At 46.5% G+C, this 19347-nt stretch overlaps 1 protein-coding gene across 2 annotated transcripts in view; it reads left to right on the top strand.

Moving 5' to 3' along the window:
- The window catches only part of CDHR1 (cadherin related family member 1), a 62226-nt gene that overhangs the window by 12754 nt on the left and 30125 nt on the right, over positions 1–19347 (top strand). For both annotated transcript variants that reach the window (XM_082222350.1, XM_082222351.1), the window contains exons 7-9: positions 774–890; positions 5042–5185; positions 7499–7577. In XM_082222350.1, coding sequence (XP_082078476.1) covers positions 774–890; positions 5042–5185; positions 7499–7577 — 340 coding nt within the window. The remainder of the gene's footprint in view (positions 1–773; positions 891–5041; positions 5186–7498; positions 7578–19347) is intronic.

The following is a 19347-nucleotide window of genomic DNA, read 5'->3' as shown; positions in this document are numbered from 1 at the left end:
GCGTAGCGTGGGTTGTCAGCACCCGGGGCAAGGCAAGTAATTTGCGCCCCCTAACCTGTGGATTTGCGCCCCCTAACCCGTGGATTTGCGCACCCTAACCCCCAGATGTTGCGCCCGGTGCGGCCGGGGCCCCCCCTGCACCCCCCACGCTACGCCACTGGCGGTTGCAGAGCATAAAGTGAGTAGAGTCTCCTCACTCAGAAAAAGACCCCTGACAATTAGGGTGGCCTTATGCCCTGCTTTAAAGAGAACGGTCCTCTATTTTGAGGGCTGTCAGGTCATAGAAAGGGAGAGCTTTCAGGAGCAATTGGCAGCTGTGGGTCAGCAGACTGAACAAGTGACCTGAGTCACCTGGTGCCTTCCCCAGTATGGTGGGAAGCATGCACTTCTATTTAAACTATATCAATTATTTCTGAATTTGTGCCTCTACATAAAATTCACCGCATGCCAATTGGTGTCTTCTTTGGTAATGCAAATCTCCTTTCTCGGCAGTGGGTAATTGGCCATGCTACTGTCAGAGGGGATGGATTCTGTGCTTGCTCCAGTTCGCTTCAGTCAGTTGACCTACCGAAGATTAAAACTTCATTTGTCTCAAGGAAATTCACATTGTGCAGAGCGCTCATTCTTTTCACAGGCAGCCGCTTGTTCCCTATGTTGCCGTAGGTCTTGTTCTTTCAGAGCAAATAATACAAAGTTGGTTTCTGACAGCAGGAGGATATCAACCAATGCATTAAAGACACACACAATCTTACATTTCTTTTCTTTTCTTCTAGAACATCCATACAAATAAGTTTACTATAGATCGCCACAGTGGTGTCCTTCGCATCAAAACCGGGATCACTCTTGACTATGAAAAATCCAGAACTTATTTTGTTACTGTGGTGGCAAAGGTATTTATATATTCTCCTGATCATACTTTTCCAGCTGTGGGGAAAACTGTACAAGGGCAAGGAAAAGGACCCTTGCAGGTGATAGAAATGGTGTGAGATCTAACAGGCCCGAAATAGCTTGTGACATCTAATATTTTCTCAACACTGGATCTACAGTACTTCTGCCAGTCTATCAAAGCAATCCTCGAGAAGTCTTGCTATGATTTCTCCTGGGGTTTACAGTGAAGGACATGGCCCGAGTATCTTTCCGTATTCTTGCTGTGCAAAGTTCTGGAGAAATGGTTTATGGCAGCCAAACATATCCAGCTTTACCATAACAGAGTGAGTGGTATCCTGCAGAGTCTGTGGGTGCAAGATATCTGTGCACATTTTGAAAGAGATGGTGACGATTGGGCAGGGGTGGACAATTTCTCATCTTGAGAATGTATGGACCTCCCTTATTACAGAGCCAGGCCAATGGCCCATTTAGCCCAGACAGGTCCACTTTGTCATTTGAAGGGAGACTGCAATAGAAAAGTGCTGAATTAAAATACACCAAGAGCCTTGGTGTTATCACATGTGGATAGAACCAAAATATGTGTTAATTCGCTTGCCAATGCCAGGGTGTCTATACCAGGGGTCAGCGACCTTTTTCAGGCATGGGCCGGTCCACCGTTCCTCAGACCATATGGTGGGCCAGTCTCTCTCTCTCTCTCTCTCTCTCTCTCTCTATATATATATATATATATATATATATATATTGGGGGGGGGATGAACAAATTCCTATGCCCCACAAATAACTCAGAGACACATTTTAAATAAAACGACACATTCTATTCATGTAAATACAAGCTGATTCCCAGACCGTCCATGGGCCAAACTGAGAAGGTGATTGGGCCACATCCGGCCCCTGGGCCTTGTTTGCCTACCCCTGGTCTATACCGTCGACATTTTTTAAAAAAATTACCACTGCCGTATATATAATTATTGCTGTCTGTACTTTTCTGTATCTTATTTTTCTCTGACTGCACTTCTAAATGCACACACCAACCATATTCCTGAAACTTAGCCTAATGCTAATATAGACCATGAAAACCTATGTCGTATTATTTTCTTTTATTTTTGAAATCACTTTTATTTAGTTTTACAAATACAAAACCCAGATATATATCCATATAGAGAGATTCCTCCGAATCTCGGGACTTCCCCCCACCCCCTCCACGGGGTCCCATTTTGAACATTTACAACTCCATATTCTTCCATACTCTAATTTTTATATCAACCCATTTTGTCCATTGTAATTGTTACACTACAAGTGAAATAAAAATCCTGCCAATGTTTCCATCTGCTTACAGTGGTCTCCTAAATAACTTACAATTTTTTCCTGTTCTTTTATAAAGTTTTTGTCCTCTTGGTTTCTGAGTTTTCCAGTCAAGTTTTGCTTTTTGGCATACTCCATCAGCTTGCTTTGCCATTCTTTTCTCATAGGGACCTTGCCTTTTTTCCATCTCTGAAAAGTTATGTCATACTAAATGTGTATTTATGGTATCACAAGCCCATATATAGTACCATTATATATGTTTCAGTTATCCCACATAAGCTGGAAATATTAAGCGTTGTAACCAGCAGGTCTCTTTGTTGCATTGCAATCCTGTTGTGTAGTCAGGTGTGATCCATTGTTGTGGTTGCCCATTTTTAACTTCAAGTCCAATAAGAGCGGGTGAGGAGGAGCACTACTGTGGATCTGGCCTCCTGGCAGTAGTGTTTTTGCTGTGTACTGGGATGGCCGGCTTTGGCCTGGGTGGGCAGGATATAAATAAAATTATTATTATTATTATTATTATTATTATTATTATTATTATTATTATTCAGCAGCATAGTTGGGACGGTTCAAGTGCATCAGTGAAGCCAGTCTGCTGGTCTTGCCTATATGGCCCAAACTTGCTACCTATCCTTGCTGTTCTGGGATAGCTCAGTCAGTAGAGTACAAGACTCTTTAATCTCAGGGTTGTGGATTCGAGCCCCATGTTGAGCGAAAGATTCATGCATTGCAGAGGGTCGGACAAGATGATCCTCGTGGTCCCTTCCAACTCTACAATTCTATGATTTTATGTGGCAATGTTACCACTGCTGGGAGGCCATATCTACAACAGCAACCTTCCTCACCATACACTCCTGTTTACTTTAAAAAATATTTGTGAACAATAAACCTACCCTGCACATCTCAGTGTGAAGGCTGAGTTAGACTCCTGTTCCCTGACATCCTACTTTTCTGGGTTCAGGAAGTTTTATACATGAGAGAGAACATTCAGTCAAAAGGTTCCTCCACCTTCATTCTGAACTTGGACAATCCAAGATGGACTGTTATCTCATTATATTTCTGAATACCATTTACAAGCTTTTAGACATCAATCTGTGTGGTGTGGAGGAGGAGGAGGAAATGAAATTGGGGTGTGTGGGGAGAAGAGAGTAATAATTAACTGAAAACAGATTTGTGCAGATCTGTGGCTCCTTTGTACAGATGCTTTGTACATTCCAGTGTACAGGCCAATTCCCCTGGCCCAAGAAAGGGTGGAATGGACATAGTGACTATATGAGCTAAAGGTTTCGGGGCATAATCTGGTTGTTTGTGTAGATGATCTCTGAAGTTCAAAGCCCTGCTCAGCCATGACGATCACTGGGTGTTGAAAGGCTCCTCCTGGCTACATATGTCAAATTGACTCCTTAATTGCCTATGTTGTGCCTGCAGCTCCAGCAGGAGTCAATTCTCTCATAGTCCATAGAGGCTGTTCGCACTTTGATTATACCATCACAAGGGAGTCTCTAAGGGACTCCAGTCCTCTGATTTTTCCTTCAGAAATAATGTTGCCAAGATCAGTGGGGTTTTACCATCATGTCAAGGCCTGTATTTAAGGATTCTGGGTAAATTCAGCCTCTGGTACCCTATAGGAGAGTGGAATTTTCCGACTTAGCTACCCTTTGACCAGTTGAAGCTCAAATCTGCAAACCTTTCAAAGAAAAGCAAACAAAGCATATGTGATGGATTTACCTCAGCTGAGGAACAAACAAGAGCAATTAAAAATAAAGCAAAATTGAGAAATGCGTGGAAGCATTTTGTATACTGCTGGGTTCATATTCCAAATGAGTCATTGAGATATTGCAAATGGGTTGTTGGCAACAAGTGTTTGTTCTTTGCTTATCGTATATTCTGCAGAGAGGATAAATTCAGATGAATTGGGGGGGGGATACTGGCTGGTAATTTGATACCACTGATATTGTGCTGACACAGCGAAAGGCTTGCATCCATGAGGAGCACTGCAATAAATCCTTGGTCCAGCGACAGTAACCGTTGTCACCTTGGGAGTGGCCCCCGGGGGAAAGCCTCTCTCCTTAGAATCCTGGGGATGTAGAATCTTGGCCACTTAAGGTCAGGCCTCCTCAGAAGTAGTTAACAGAAGAAAAGATGAAAATGAGGGGAAAGCTTCCTATGGTTCAGGGAATGAGCCCCATCTATCTGTGCCAGATCAGATATTTCCTATTTCCATCAGTTCTGGTGTATGCATAATTTTTAACAAGTCCAGTTAGTCTATTCTACCAGGAGCAGAGCAATTGTCAGGCTTCGGGGACCCTTTTGCCATAGATAAGCAGGCCAAAGTGAAAAGAGTTGCTTACCATTAAAGAGTCTTTAATGATCACAGCAAAAGAACAACACAGCCATTCTCGGAATGATGGTGTTTCCAATTAAGGTTTCCACCCACTTCCCCCCCTCGTACATTTCCGCACCTTGCAAACTGATCTTGCAACCATTGTGCCTTTTGTGCAGCGACCTTATCTGCTCTTTGTGTCCTTGAACTGATAGGCTGGACAGTCTCCAGTAAGAGAGAGTGTTAGCTCTAACTCTTCCTGTTCTACTTCACTTTGCTGCTCAACCCCCAATTCATCCCAACTTTTGTCTTCAGAACTATGCCCTTCTGCAAACCATTGTTCCAAATCTATACTGTCCTCCTGCTCCTGGGTAGCTTCAGGATCCAAGGGGAGGGGGAGGCTCCCACCATTCCTCATCAGAGCCGTACTTCTCAGCCTTATCTCTCACTCCAAATGTGTGGAGCGCATTTTTTTTGTGTGTGAAATGCAAAGGGATCCTAAGATCTTGGAACTATTTTACATCCTAGGATGGCGGCGGCAAGCTCCGTGGCAACAACAAGGTGTTCTCAGCCACAACCACTGTCACAATCAATGTGGAAGATGTTCAGGACACCCCTCCGATGTTTGTTGGCACTCCCTACTATGGATATGTCTATGAGGACACTCTGGCCGTGAGTACCACAAGCAACATTTCTTGTGCACCCTGCCAAAATGATGTAGCTTCTGCAACAAATAAGTGGAGGGGGGAGGATACAAAGTGCACATGTGCAAGGTGATTGCCGATTTCCTTTCTGACAGTGAGTGGCCCTTTGCTCCCCACAAAATGTCCAAGGTCCCCGGACCTTCAGGGGTCACTTTTCAGGGGAGTTGTCAGAAACTGGGCAGAGGAGGAATGGTGGAGACTGCCTCCCCAGCCTGACCTTTTGAGAGGAGAAGAAGACAGTTCAGAATTACAACAGGGGTTTGAGGGAGGTCACAGCTCAGAGGCAGATGAGGGGGAAAGCTGGGAAATAATGGGAGAGGAGGAAGAAGAAGCACCAGAGACAGCTGACAGACACAGTGTCTTTAGAAAGCATTCCAGAACCCCCCTCTCCCAGAACCCGGCAAGCATTGAAAGTAGGAGAGCAAAGAGCACAAAGGCAAAGGACACTTTTCAGCACCCGTGGTGAGGATGCATGAGGAAGTGGGAGAGCTGGAGGGGGTGGAAACTCACTTGGGGCAACAGCATTATTCCAAGAGGCTGAATTCTAAGCCTCTCTCTGTGAATATTGAATAAAAAGCAGATGGTGAGGACTTTTCCTTGTCTTGTCCATTCCTGGCAACCTGCTGTGGGGGTTGGGTCCTCTGATGTCTGACAGGAGTATGGGCAGCTCCTGCTTCAAGAGAAGGCTGAAATATCCTTTCACCCCACTTCACGCGCAGTGGATTGTATGTACACCTTTGGATTACGCCTGATGCTCGAAATTAATCAATTAAAATCAGATCATATTGAAACTGTGTCAAGTTTTCCAAGTGTTTTTGGAAAGACAGTAGGCGGAAAGGAGATGAACAAAGAGAGAGTAGAAGCAGACTGGGGGAAAACACGAATCATAAATGGCTTAGCAGAAGTATTGCTTAGACAAGCCATGTTCTTACAGAATTAATTTATGATGCTCAGATATAACGAAGGGTTGTAGCAAGATTATATGCACACGTTGTCCCCAGCTATTTGACTTTGCCAAATGGTAAGGCCAAGCCTGCTTAATGTTCAAACTGAACTTACATAGTACATCCACTTGCATTTTCAACCCCGGCAGAAATCCAGGAGCTTATAAGGTTTGGTTAATCCTGGTTTAGCTTGTGCAAGTGGATATAAAATTCTCCAGAGCTGAAGCGAGCTCATAGTTTAGCTCTGTGGTGCTGCAACTTGCTGTTCAAACCATGTTTACGGAGGCTTCCGCCTCCACAATCTGCAGTGATTTCTGTAGACACTGGTACCATATTTCACTGCCCATATTGTTGTAGCCTGCCCAGTTAGAGGGCAGGAGAGAATGATTTTGAGGAATATTGGAGGTGTTTTTCATGCACTTCATAATCTTTGGCAATAAGAGGTGCTATAAAGCTGTGAAACATAATAATTTACCTTGTGCTGCTATTAACCAATGATCTGGAAATGCCTATAATTATTAAATACGCCGAGTTGTGTGTTTTTTTTATGGAGCTCACAGAGAAAATCAGGGATAATTAAGCATTAATCACCTCCACTGTGAGCCCCATAACCAAAAATATTATCATATTATAATGATGGAAAAACTCACCTCTTTCCCTGCTTAGTATGTCAGAAACTCCATATAGTAAAATGCTCTTTCCAGGTTTACTATTATTTACACATGCAGGTGTTGCCCATTAAACTTGCAAAGGGAGTGGATTTTCAGGTTGAACGTTCTTTTCTCTTTTTTTAGCATATTGCTTTCTTAGCTATTGAAGAGGATTTCTTCCTAAAGCGCTTTTCAAAGCTCTGCAATTGCCCCCCCCCCCAAAAAAAGCTTTCCAAATAATTGCAGAAGGATGTGTCTCGCTCATTAGAGTCCAAGGCAACTCTGAGATGTGGTCAACCCCTCCTATCACTGAGCAAAAAGTTGCTGGTCCTTACTTCTTCCACCAGAGATATCGAAGCTCCTTGATTTGTTTCCAGCTGCTTGAACTTGGTCTTGCCGTGTTCTCTGTTAAAATACGCCATTAAAAAAATATAGAAAAGTTATTCTCTGAGCAGAACTACAAATACAGAACAGGACCTTTACTTCCTCTCTCTTTAATCATTCACCATACCATGCCGTTGAGCTTGTGTTTGGCAAGGTTGTTTGCAAATAGAGTGCTCAGTTTATATTGTGTTGCCTGTCTACATGGGAGAGAGCTGATGCATTAGGTTGGCTTGGAGTTATATTTTACAGCAGTTTTACCTCCCTGTGCTCCCTGTTTTCTTTCCCTCCTCTCTCTCTCTCCAGGGTTCTGAGGTAATAACAGTCGTTGCTATTGATGGGGACCGAGGGAAGCCTAATGACATTCATTACCGTCTTTTGAATGGTAAGTTTACTGGGTTGGTTTGAAATCCTAAAGGAATACCTAAAGCCATCAAACTCACTGTTTAGTTTCATATATGCAAGGAAGCTTATCAGATATAAAAGAACAGGTATACTTAACATTGCTTTGGTTTGCTGTGAAGCTTATTTATTTATTTATTTAATATACTGCCCAATACCCGGAGGTCTCAGGGCGGTTCACAGAACAAAATCAAAATATAAAACCACAAAATATATAATCAAAATAGATATTCGCTCTCACTGTGTCTAAGAAGGCACAGGGAGGTTCTAGGAGAGTCAAAAGCTTCTCCCAACATGGTGCCCTTCGGACTACAACTCCCTTCAGCCCCATGGTCAGGGATAATAGGAGTTGTACACATCAGGAATGGGCATATTGGCCTCTATGGGACTCTGCAAATGAAACATTTAAAATGTGTTGTAAAGTGCAAATGCGACTCTAGATGGCAATGGTGAGCTATGCCAAATCCGATGTATTTTTCAAAACTTTTTTTGGGGGGGGGGTAAGCATTTTCACAGCGGGTTTTTTTTTTTTTGTGTGTGTGTGTGTGTGTGTAGATTCCACCATGTCTGCCTGTGTGTTGGCAGGCCTGTTTCTCATCTTTTAATGAACTGCATTTGGTTATGAGGATTGTGATGATGAGTGAACCAATTTTAAGCCACTGGGCAGGATTGCCGGTTGGCCGAGACTGTTGCAGGGGTGATGCTTGAGAGCCGAGGGCCAGTTTGTGACAGATCATGGGGAGTACAATTGCATGAGATAAGATCTGGGTCTAGCAGTTCTTAGTGGAGACAGAAAGCAGTACAATGCTAGGCAAGGGAAAAACATGAAGTCACAGTGGAGCACAGTCCCAAATGACAAAGGTTTTCAGTCCAGATGAACTAGCCTGTTTCCTTAACTCTGGCCCCTCCACACTGAGACTATGTTTCTACTTTTACCCTTGACAGCCAAGCTAGATTAAATCCATATGACTTTCTTGATTTTTGTTTTTAACTTATAACTCTGTTAATTCAATCAGGGCAGTTTTGTTGGGAGGAGTTAGTCTATTATTTGAAGCTGCTATTAGTGGTGGGATTGGGGGGGGGGGAGAGAGAGAGAGAGAGAGCCAAGTAGAGCATGGCATTATCTGCAGAATATTTACCCTCAAACTAAGGATTATTTCACACATAACTTCTATCTTCATATTGGGAAAAGGACGCATTTTGTAATGTCAAGTACCTGGTGTGTGAAGGAGGATATTGAGAGTGCCTTTTTTACCTGGAATCCTCCTAACTGGACCTTGGGGAGATAGCACAACCTGGCTAGCTCAAACTACAAGGGATGGCAGCAGACTCTTGTTAGTTTAAGTACCTGCCGGCCCCAATCATGTTAATAATAATAATAATAATAATAATAATAATAATAATTTATTTATACCCCACTCATCTGGCTGAGTTTCCCCAGCCACTCTGGGCGGCTCCCAATCGAGTGTTAAAAACAATACAGCATTAAATATTAAAAACATCCCCAAACGGGGCTGCCTTCGGATGTCTTTTAAAAATAAGATAGCTGTTTATTTCCTTGACATCTCGTGGGTGTTCCACAGGGCAGGCGCCACTACCAAGAAGGCCCTCTGTCTGGTTCCCTGTAACCTCACTTCTCGCAGGGGAGGGAACAACCAGAATGCCCTCGGCACTGGATCTCAGTGTCCAGGCTGAACAATGGGAGTGGAGACGCTCCTTCACATATACAGGACTGGGGCCATATAAAAAAGGCCATATAAAAGCGGAAGTTGTGGAGAGAAAGGGGGAATACAAGTGAGAAGAGCAGCAGGGGTGGAGGAAGGAGGTGAGGTGGGGGCAGACCTCCCCAGGTGTTTTCACTGAGGGGGGTGACATTTGGCACCCCACCCGCCCGCGACTCCCAAGCCTACCCCGAGCTGTTGGGGGAAGGGGGAGCTGCGCTGCTTTGCCAGTGGCATTCCCCCCTTTCCCCTGCATTTTGACAGTCTGGGGGAGGCTTGGGAGTCCCGTGCAGAAGGCGCACCGAATGTCCGCCATCGGCTACTCACTCCACCCCCAGCACGTGTGCCACTCCATGCACCCGAGTGGCTATCCCGTGCCTGGGGGGGCCCCTCCGTGCCCCGCCCCTCTCGGAAGCGCACCCGCCTTGGGCAGCGCAGGCTCTGACGCTGAAGAGCAGAACCTTCCTTCCTCACTTCTGCAGTTTATCTCCTCACAGATTGTCTCCCAGGTATTGTTTTCCCCTCCCTGAAAGTCCTGCTTTCACTTTTGGGGTCCAAACTGTGCGGGCCAGGGGAAGAGAGGTATAGAACTGGAATGGGAGAGTGCAGCTCCCTTCATCTACATCCCATTTTGCTCTTCAACCTCCCTCCCCCCCTCCCTCCCTCTCTCCCTCTCTCTCTTTCTTTCTCTCTCTGAATTTATACATGACTGGGGCACACCCACTTTCAAAGAATAGGTTTTCTGCCATTTGACTTTCAGTCGCTTTATAAGAATGACGTACGGACACGCCTCAATCTGTTCCGACATTAATTTGCATTTTTATCTGATCTTTTCCATTCCTCTGCAATCGGTTTATTTTGCACGTCTTAGGTTGCACTTCATTATCTTCCAATGTGAAAATACAGGGTGAGTCTTTTAAAAGAGGTCCCAATGGAACATGTGTACTCTGTATCCATGGGACCTCTTTTAAAGGACTTACCCTGTATATGCATTTAAATTGCTGTGGTTGTTTTATCATGGTGAGTTATTTAAACTACCAATTACTTTCCTTACATGTCATAACAGATGCAGGTTTTCTGCATACTTGTTCTTCCCCAAGCTTTTTGTACCATCTCAGTCCCATGTTATGTTTCATACCTGTTACCCAGTGGAATTGTAGGAAGGTCTGTTATTCTTATTAAAGAATAAATAGTGCTAAACCATTGAAAATAACTTTATATTCTATATGCTGGCAAATCCTCCAGAAAACACATGATGGACCATGCTCTGAATTATCTATTTCCACATAGCAATTAGGCAGTGAATAGCATGATATATGAGCACTTGAAACTGCTATTGACTTCATTTCCATTGTAGTCAAGCTTTCCTTTTCTGCCCTATGAATCTTGATAATGGCCCTCCGCATAAGTCAATCCGTGTTCAGTGCGAAGTCTAATGCCTTCTAATGAAGTCACAGTTATTGCAGATATTAGCAAAATGAGACATTATTGGACAGTTTTCAAAATGAGCATCAGTGTTAAATTAGAGAAGGAAACAGAGAAGAATATCGATTATGTTTTCTTTAACTGGATTTCCTACACTCCTAGTTTCAAACTAGGCTTGGCTAAGCCCCAGAAGGTGTTTCATCCCCCGTATGAAAATTCTCTTGAACACATGCTGCACTCCTGTTGTACTGAACATGTTGAACGTGCATGCACCAGTCAGGGTCGCATGCATGCAGCAATGGTCAGAAAACCAGAGGATAGCACTGATAATTTTTTTGTCAGGTCTGAAGGGTAGGGGAACAGGGGACAGGGGCACTCAATCTCCCTATGGCAGTGTCCCCAGATGTTGCACTGCTTGAAAGTAGACCTGAGTCAGTGAGATTTAAGGACTGGGGTGAGATTTCTGAGGGACGGGAGCTCATGATCTACTGTGGGTTCCCTAGCTCCTGTTGCTCTGTCCCAGCTCCTGCCAACTTAGCAGTTTGAAAGCACACCAGTGCAAGTAGATAAATAGGTACTGCTGCAGTGGGAAGGTAAACAGTGTTTCTGTGTGCTCTGGTTTCTGTCACACCAGAAGTGGTTTAGTCATGCTGGCCACATGACCCGGAAAGCTGTCTGTGGACAAACACCGGCTCCCTCAGCCTGAAAGTGAGATGAGCGCCACAACCCCATAGTCGCCTTTGATTGAACATAACTGTCCAGGGATCCTTTGCCTTACCTTTTACCTTTATCTGTGCTATGAATAGGAGAGCAAACTGTATGGATGTCATTTTGGAGAAAGCACTCAGAGATCGCTGCCAGCCACCTTCAGTGATGCTCTGGTGAAGGGATTGAGCTTGAATTGAAGGTACATGTTTGCTTTTAGACTGCCTGGCCTTCACAACTCTATCTCTCCCAACAGTGTAGTAGCCATCACAACCTTACAGTATCCTGTTAGTCAGTTGCTAGGATCAGAGGGTCAGAAAAGATTCGAGCTGAGCTGAGGTTGCTGTCAGTGCCCAGGCATGCACAAAGGCATGCATTGTGCCAGCACATGCGTGCACATTGACAGAAATGTATGCTCAACTGCAACAATTTCTGGCTGCACATGGTCCTGGGATAGCTCAGTCACTAGAGCATGAGACTCTTAATCTCAGGGTCATGGGTTTGAGCCCCATGTTGGGCAAAGGATTCCTGCATTGCAGGGGGCTGGACTAGATGACCCTCAGACTCCCTTTCAACTCTACCATGTTGGGTTTGGAACTTAACAGGTTAAGTTCTTCCCAGGATGCCACACCATTCTGACGTCAGTTTTGGAAGCTTGGGAGGAGCTTGGGAGGAGTTTGTCAGTCCCACTCGGTATTTTGTGGGGAAAGGATGCAGTTTTGTCATGGCTGCAAATAGTCCTGGAAATTCCTAAGAAATGTTGGAATAAAAGCTGTAAATAGACAAACCTGGACTCTGTGTGTTTGTCTGAGAGCTGAGACAAGCTACGTGACAGTTCTACACCGCTGTGCGAAGCTCTGCTGAGTCGTGACGGAAAGCCGCAGCAGAAGTGTGCCGGGCGGCCATAAATTGCTAATTGAGGTTCGCAAATCAATTAGCGGGAGTCACGGATATAAACAAATAGCCACAGGTTATGGGTAACCTAAATCACCTATCGTAAAACTGTCACGGAAGAGCTGCCGGGAGCTGAGAAATCTGCGGTGTCTAGCAGAGGAGCACGGAAGCAAGCAAGCAAGCAAGCTGAAAGACGCTGTTGCTGAATGCTGAAAGCTGTGAGCTGAGAGCAGCAAGGAATCGTTTCTCCACGCCAGAGGAGCTTTTGTGAGTACAGCTTGGGGCGATTTGGAAGAACGGGAGAAGATGGCGGACGGCCATGAGTCATTCTCCGTGCCTTTCGAAAAGTTAAACGGCCAGAATTGGGCGGAATGGAGCAGAAAGCTAAAGGCCTGGCTGGTAGCTAAGGGTCTTTGGGAGGCGGTCTTAGGGCCTCCACTGCCTCAACCAGCCGCCGGAGCTGCAGCAGCAGTAATTGCAGATGCGCATGCTTCACGGAGGAAAAATCAGAAAGCCCTGGGAGCTATAGTGCTCAGTTTGGAGGGTTCACAGTTGCCCCATGTGGAGGGGTTGGAAACTGCGCATGAAGCTTATGCTGCTCTTGAAAGAGTGCACCACAGGACCACGGCTGGTGCAAAAATCCACACCACCAGGCGGTTGTTTGAGATGAAGCTGCGTCCAGGTGGGGACATAAGACAGCATGTTACAGAGATGCTCTCTGTGTTTAATGAACTGCGGCTGTTGCAGGTGAACTTTACAGATGAATTGAAGGTTTATATTTTGCTAAGCTCTCTGGACAAAAGTTATGACAATTTATGTCTAACTTTGGAGTCTATGAGTCCGCAGGATCTGACTCTGGCTTACGTCACAGGACGCTTGGCTGACGAACAGGAGAGACGTCTCAGGGAGAGCAAGTCTGGCGCAGGCAGCCCCACCGGGAAAAAGTGGGGGGCAAGGCCAGATGAGAGCTTTGTTCAGGCGTTTGCCACTCGTCGGTGCTACGTGTGTGGATCTCACAGTCATTTCAAAAGAGACTGCCCACAGAGAGCAGCTGCACAGGAAGGCTTCAAGGACACCTTCTATGGGAATCAGTCAGGTTTCCATGGAAACCAGTCTGGAAGGGGAGGTCAGCGTGGGAACGCAAGAGAAGGACGAGGAAAACAACGTCAGGAGACTTATCAAATCACGGCTAGTCTGGCGTTGGCTGAAGACAGCCGTGGGACAAGCCAAAAGCTAAGTTTTGTTATTGACTCTGCAGCTAATCGCAATTTGATTCCAGAGGCACCTGCTGTCGAGAGGTGGAACTGCACGGCAATTCCTGCCGGGAAAACTGTACTGTTTGCAAATGGACAGAAAAGACAAATGACTAATGCTGTAAATTTGCATTTTTGTGTTTTACAGGAAACGTTGGAGTGTTGTACTGTTCCTGGGATGCAACACTGTCTTTTATCTGTGCCTTATTTACTGAAAAAGGGATTTACGGTTTGTTTTCAGGGTGATGTGTGCACAATCTCCAAAGGAGGGAGGATGCTTGCCAAGGTTAAAAAGGGGCAGAATGATCTCTTCATTCTTAAAACGTCTCTGGAGGGTGGTGGGAAGGTTGAGAAAGCACAAGCACTGCGTGCTACAATTCCCAATCATGATTCATGCGTACATGCTTGGCATACACGTACAGCTCATAGTTCTCTTGAAGAACTACAGGTGCTGCCAGAAGTTTCCAATGGTTGTAAGATCTCAGAATGTGGACATGCTGTAAGTTGTGAAACTTGCAAACTGGCAAAGGTAAAAGGTTGCAGTTATCCAAAGGTTGAGAGGATAACCACTAGGCCTTTTGAACTGGTTCACATAGATTTGTGGGGTCCTGTGAAGGAACCAAGTCTGGGAGGGTCAAGGTTTCTGCTCTCGATGCAGGAGGATTTTACTCAGAATTCCTGGATACATGGTCTCAAATCCAAGGATGATGCAGCACAGCTGATCAAAGGGTGGATTGAGGGGGTGGAACAAAGGTTTTCCACCAAAGTGCAAGCTGTCACAAGTGACAGAGGAGCTGAGTTTACAGGTTCTGCTTTGCAGAAGTACTTTCACAAGAAAGGGATACGTCACACAGTGACTTCACCCAATGAGAGGGGAGTGTCAGAGCTCAAGTGTCAGGCTCTGGTTAAAACTGCACAGGTGTTGCTGGAAGACTCTGGGTTACCTCCAAGGTTTTGGCTGGAGGCAATCAAGTATGTAAGCTTCACCTGGAATCGCACCTACAATTCCATGGTAGGGGACACACCGTTTGGGTTGTTGCATGGCAGGAAACCACAGATTCATTTTTTGCGTATGTTCGGGTCACGTGCGTCTGTGCCGGTACCTGCTGCTTTGCAGGGGCCAGATGGATCCAAGTTCCGAAAAATGATCTTCTGTGGGTATGAGCCAACAGCAAGTGCATGGAGATTTGCATTTCCATCAGGTGATCAGAGTAAGTTGCTGATCAGTAAACACGCTGAGTTCTATGAGCAGGATAAAAAGACACAAGCTGCTGTCAAGCATGATGTTCTTTCAGAGTGTCTCTCAGAACAGGAAGATTATGAGGGGGAGGAAGAAGAAGCTGAGTCTGATGATGACGATCAGGTAACTGACCAAAGTCAGGAACAGGAGGAGGTATCGGTAGTTTCTCCACAAGTTGTAAAAAAGGAGGCCAAAAGCGAGCCCAGTTCCCCTGTGAGTGTAATGGAGAGGATTCGAAAACGTTTTAAGTCAGAGGGGGAATCCCGTGATGCTGAGGACACATTTCCTGGTGGCAGTGAGTCAGAGGTAACATCTGAGTTTATGCCCAGAAGGTCTAGTCGCACAACAAAGGGCATTCCACCTGAAAGATACCAGGCAACATGTGCGTGGGCGAGATTCGCACAGTGTGATTCTGGGAGTGTTGAAAGGGTTCAACAGGTGCCTGGGAAAGATGCTGGGAAGGAGCACAAGGCAAAGGGTAAGGTGTTGAACTCAAAAAGGTCTTGTCAGAATGTGCGGCAAAGGGGGGTGTTGGGTTTGGAACTTAACAGGTTAAGTTCTTCCCAGGATGCCACACCATTCTGACGTCAGTTTTGGAAGCTTGGGAGGAGCTTGGGAGGAGTTTGTCAGTCCCACTCGGTATTTTGTGGGGAAAGGATGCAGTTTTGTCATGGCTGCAAATAGTCCTGGAAATTCCTAAGAAATGTTGGAATAAAAGCTGTAAATAGACAAACCTGGACTCTGTGTGTTTGTCTGAGAGCTGAGACAAGCTACGTGACAGTTCTACACCGCTGTGCGAAGCTCTGCTGAGTCGTGACGGAAAGCCGCAGCAGAAGTGTGCCGGGCGGCCATAAATTGCTAATTGAGGTTCGCAAATCAATTAGCGGGAGTCACGGATATAAACAAATAGCCACATACCATCCTATGATTCCATACAGTGCTATTTTTCTAGAAAAAGAGGTGACAGAACTCACCACGAACTCCACCCTTGTTCTATTTTCATGGCAATGGTGCCCACCAGAGAGGTGCCGGAACTAAGTTCTGGCAATTTCCAGCTGAAAACAAATCCCTGATTCTATGATTCTAGCAGTTGGCCAAGTGTATAATATTTTGATTGGACCAGTAAACTTAGTAGTAGCTTGGAATCCTACCTGGCTGCTGAACTTCGTCAGAAATCTCATGTTTGCAGTTCCTGTGTGTGGAAGCTTAACTCTGTGTGCCTATGTCATTAGCTAGATTAGACCAATTATGGTATGAGAGGTAAAAATTGTAGTTGTTTAGAGAGATGATTGGAAGAGAGACTTTTTTTATCCTACCCATACTTCCATGTATGGCAGAAATGGGGTTCTGTGTAATTGAGGACTAGACTCAATATTTTCTCTAGCTCCTTCCTTTTTCTACTTGGCTGTGAAGACAAAAGATGGTCACTCTTTCTCTAGGTCTGCAAAATATTCTGATTTATGTATGTATACATCACCAATATTTATTTGCCCCCTTTTGGCCATATACAACTCAACAAGCCAAATGCAAGCAATCCACATTGGTCTGGTGCTGGTTCTAGACTGGGTGAATCGTGAGCAGCCCAGTTCTAATAATAATAATAATAATAAATTTTATTTATATCCCGCCCTCCCCAGCCGAAGCCGGGCTCAGGGCGGCTAACAACAATAAAACAGTACAAAGGTACAACATAAACAACATTCTAAAATCATTCATTATAAAAATTAATTAATTCAAGCCACTAGCAACCATTGGGCCAGAGCTCTGCGAAGATTGCCGAGGGAGGGAGTCAGGCTGTGCCCTGGCCAAAGGCCTGGTGGAACAGCTCTGTCTTGCAGGCCCTGCGGAAGGATGTCAAGTCCCGCAGGGCCCTGGTCTCTTGTGACAGAGTGTTCCACCAGATCGGAGCCACAGCCGAAAAGGCCCTGGCTCTAGTTGAGGCCAGCCTAACTTCTCTGTGGCCTGGGACCTTCAAGATGTTTTTATTTGAAGACCGTAGGTTTCTCTGTGGGGCATACCAGGAGAGGCGGTCCCGTAGGTACGAGGGTCCTAGGCCATATAGGGCTTTAAAGGTTAAAACCAGCACCTTAAACCTGATCCTGTACTCCACCGGGAGCCAGTGCAGCTGGTATAGCACCGGGTGAATGTGATCTCGCAGCGAAGACCTCGTAAGGAGTCTCGCTGCAGCATTCTGCACCCGCTGGAGTTTCTGGGTCAGTCTCAAGGGCAGCCCCACGTAGAGCGAGTTACAATAATCCAGTCTGGAGGTGACCGTCGCGTGGATCACAGTGGCTAGGTCAGGGCGAGAGAGGTAAGGAGCCAACTGCTTAGCTTGGCGGAGATGGAAAAATGCCGCCTTTGTTATAGCTGCAATCTGCGCCTCCATGGAAAGGGAGGTGTCGAAGATTACACCCAAACTCTTAACGGACGGTGCTGGCACTAATTGCGCCCCCGCAAGAGATGGGAGTTGCCCCCCCAATCCCATATCGCCCCGTCCCAGCCACAGGACCTCTGTCTTCGAAGGATTTAGCTTCAACCGGCTCCCACGTAACCATCCAGCCACAGCTTCCAAACATCTGGTCAGTGTGTCTGGGGCCGAGTCAGGATGGCCATCCATCAACAGATAGAGTTGGGTGTCATTGGCATACTGATGACAACCCAGCCCAAAACTCCGAACAAGCTGGGCGAGGGGGCGCATAAAGATGTTGAAAAGCATCGGGGAGAGTATCGCGCCCTGAGGTACTCCACACACCAAGGAGTGGCGCGATGACAATTCCCCCCCAAGCGCCACCCTCTGTCCCCGACCAGAGAGAAACGAGCGCAGCCATTGAAGGACTGTGCCCTGGATCCCCACGTCGGTAAGGCGGTGGTCCAAAAGTTCGTGATCGACCATGTCGAAAGCTGCTGATAGATCTAAAAGAATCAGCAGCCCTGACCCGCCTCGATCCAGCTGTCTACGAAGGTCATCTGTTAGGGCGACCAGAGCCGTCTCGGTCCCCATGACCAGCGCGGAAGCCGGACTGGAATGGATCCAGAGCCAATGTTTCATCCAGAAACCCACCAAGCTGTTCAGCAACCGCTCTCTCAATCACCTTACCCAGGAACGGAAGATTCGAAACCGGGCGGTAATTGGATAGATCTAAAGGATCTAATGATGTTTTCTTTAAGAGCGGGCGCACCACTGCCTCCTTCAGTTCCCCTGGGAATGTCCCCGTGCCAAGGGACAAATTGATGATATTCCCCAGGGGGCCCGCACCTCGTCTGGACACGCTCTAATCAGCCAAGACGGGCACGGGTCGAGAGAACAAGTGGTGGGCTTTCCAGCTCGGAGGAGTCTGTCCACATCGGCTGGGGATATCTGGTCGAAGTGGTCCAATACTGGACCCGAGGACAGTCGAGGGGCCTCCAGTTCCTTTATTGTATCCAAATTGGCAGGGAGGTCATGGCGGAGCGACAAGACCTTCTCCGCAAAAAGCTCGCAAATGCCTCACAGCCGTGTGTCAATTTGTTATTTAAATTTGGCTGTCCCTCAAGGGACGTTAAAGACCTGATTATGCTAAATAATTGCGCTGGGCGAGAGCTAGCGGATGCAATGGAGGCCGAGAAGTATGACTTCTTAGCAGCCTTCACCGCCATCTCGTAGGTTTTCATAAAAGCCCTATAAGATGTTCTTGAGGCTCCGTCACGGGCACCCCGCCATACTCGCTCTAGCCGTCTGAGGTCCCGCTTCATTTTCCGAAGCTCCTCGGTAAACCAGGGAGCCCGGTTTCTGCGGGGTCGCAGAGGGCGCTTAGGTGCGATCTCATCGATGGCTGCCTGGAGCTGGGCATTCCAGCCCTCAACAAGCTCAGTCAATGAGTCGCCAGGGGAGCAAGGTCCCGCAAGGCTTGGCGGAATCTCTCGGGGTCCATCAGCCTCTGCGGGCGAGCCCAAATTGGCTCGCCACCTAAGCAGGGTGGGGGTGGAAAGTCAATCCTGGCTTTCAGAGCGTAGTGATCAGACCATGGCACCTTCGTCGGAGGAGACATGATCACATCTATACCGACGCCAAAGATCAAATCAGCGTGTGGCCTGCTTGATGTGTGGGGCCCGAAACAAAACTGGGAGAGCCCTAGTGTCGCCATGGAAGACACCAGGTCCAGAGCCTGTGAGGAGGGAGTGGCATCGGCATGGATGTTGAAGTCCCCCAATACCAATAGGTTAGGGAACTCCAAGGCCCAGCCGGCCACCGCCTCCAGCAGGCCTGACAGGGTGGCTGCTGGTGCGCTAGGTGGCCGGTACACCAGCCAGACAGCCAAGCTCTCCTCGGAGCCCCACACTAGGCCAACACTAGTTCTAGAAGACTAACTAGATCTAAAAATCAAGATTTTAACACTTACAGTTGCCTCAAGTAGTCATCAGGAAAAAAACCCAAGCCTCTTGCATGACTCATATCTTTTCATATTTTTTAGCTTACTTGGAAGTGGAATGTTTAACACCTAAGATACAAGGATTTGGGTTTGCCGCTTCTGTTGC

Source organism: Podarcis vaucheri (genome assembly GCF_965113315.1).
Source record: "Podarcis vaucheri genome assembly, chromosome: 5".
In the NCBI taxonomy this organism is placed as follows: domain Eukaryota; kingdom Metazoa; phylum Chordata; class Lepidosauria; order Squamata; family Lacertidae; genus Podarcis; species Podarcis vaucheri.
Note: the sequence above shows the minus strand (reverse complement) of the source record. Positions and strands in the feature narration are given on the sequence as shown.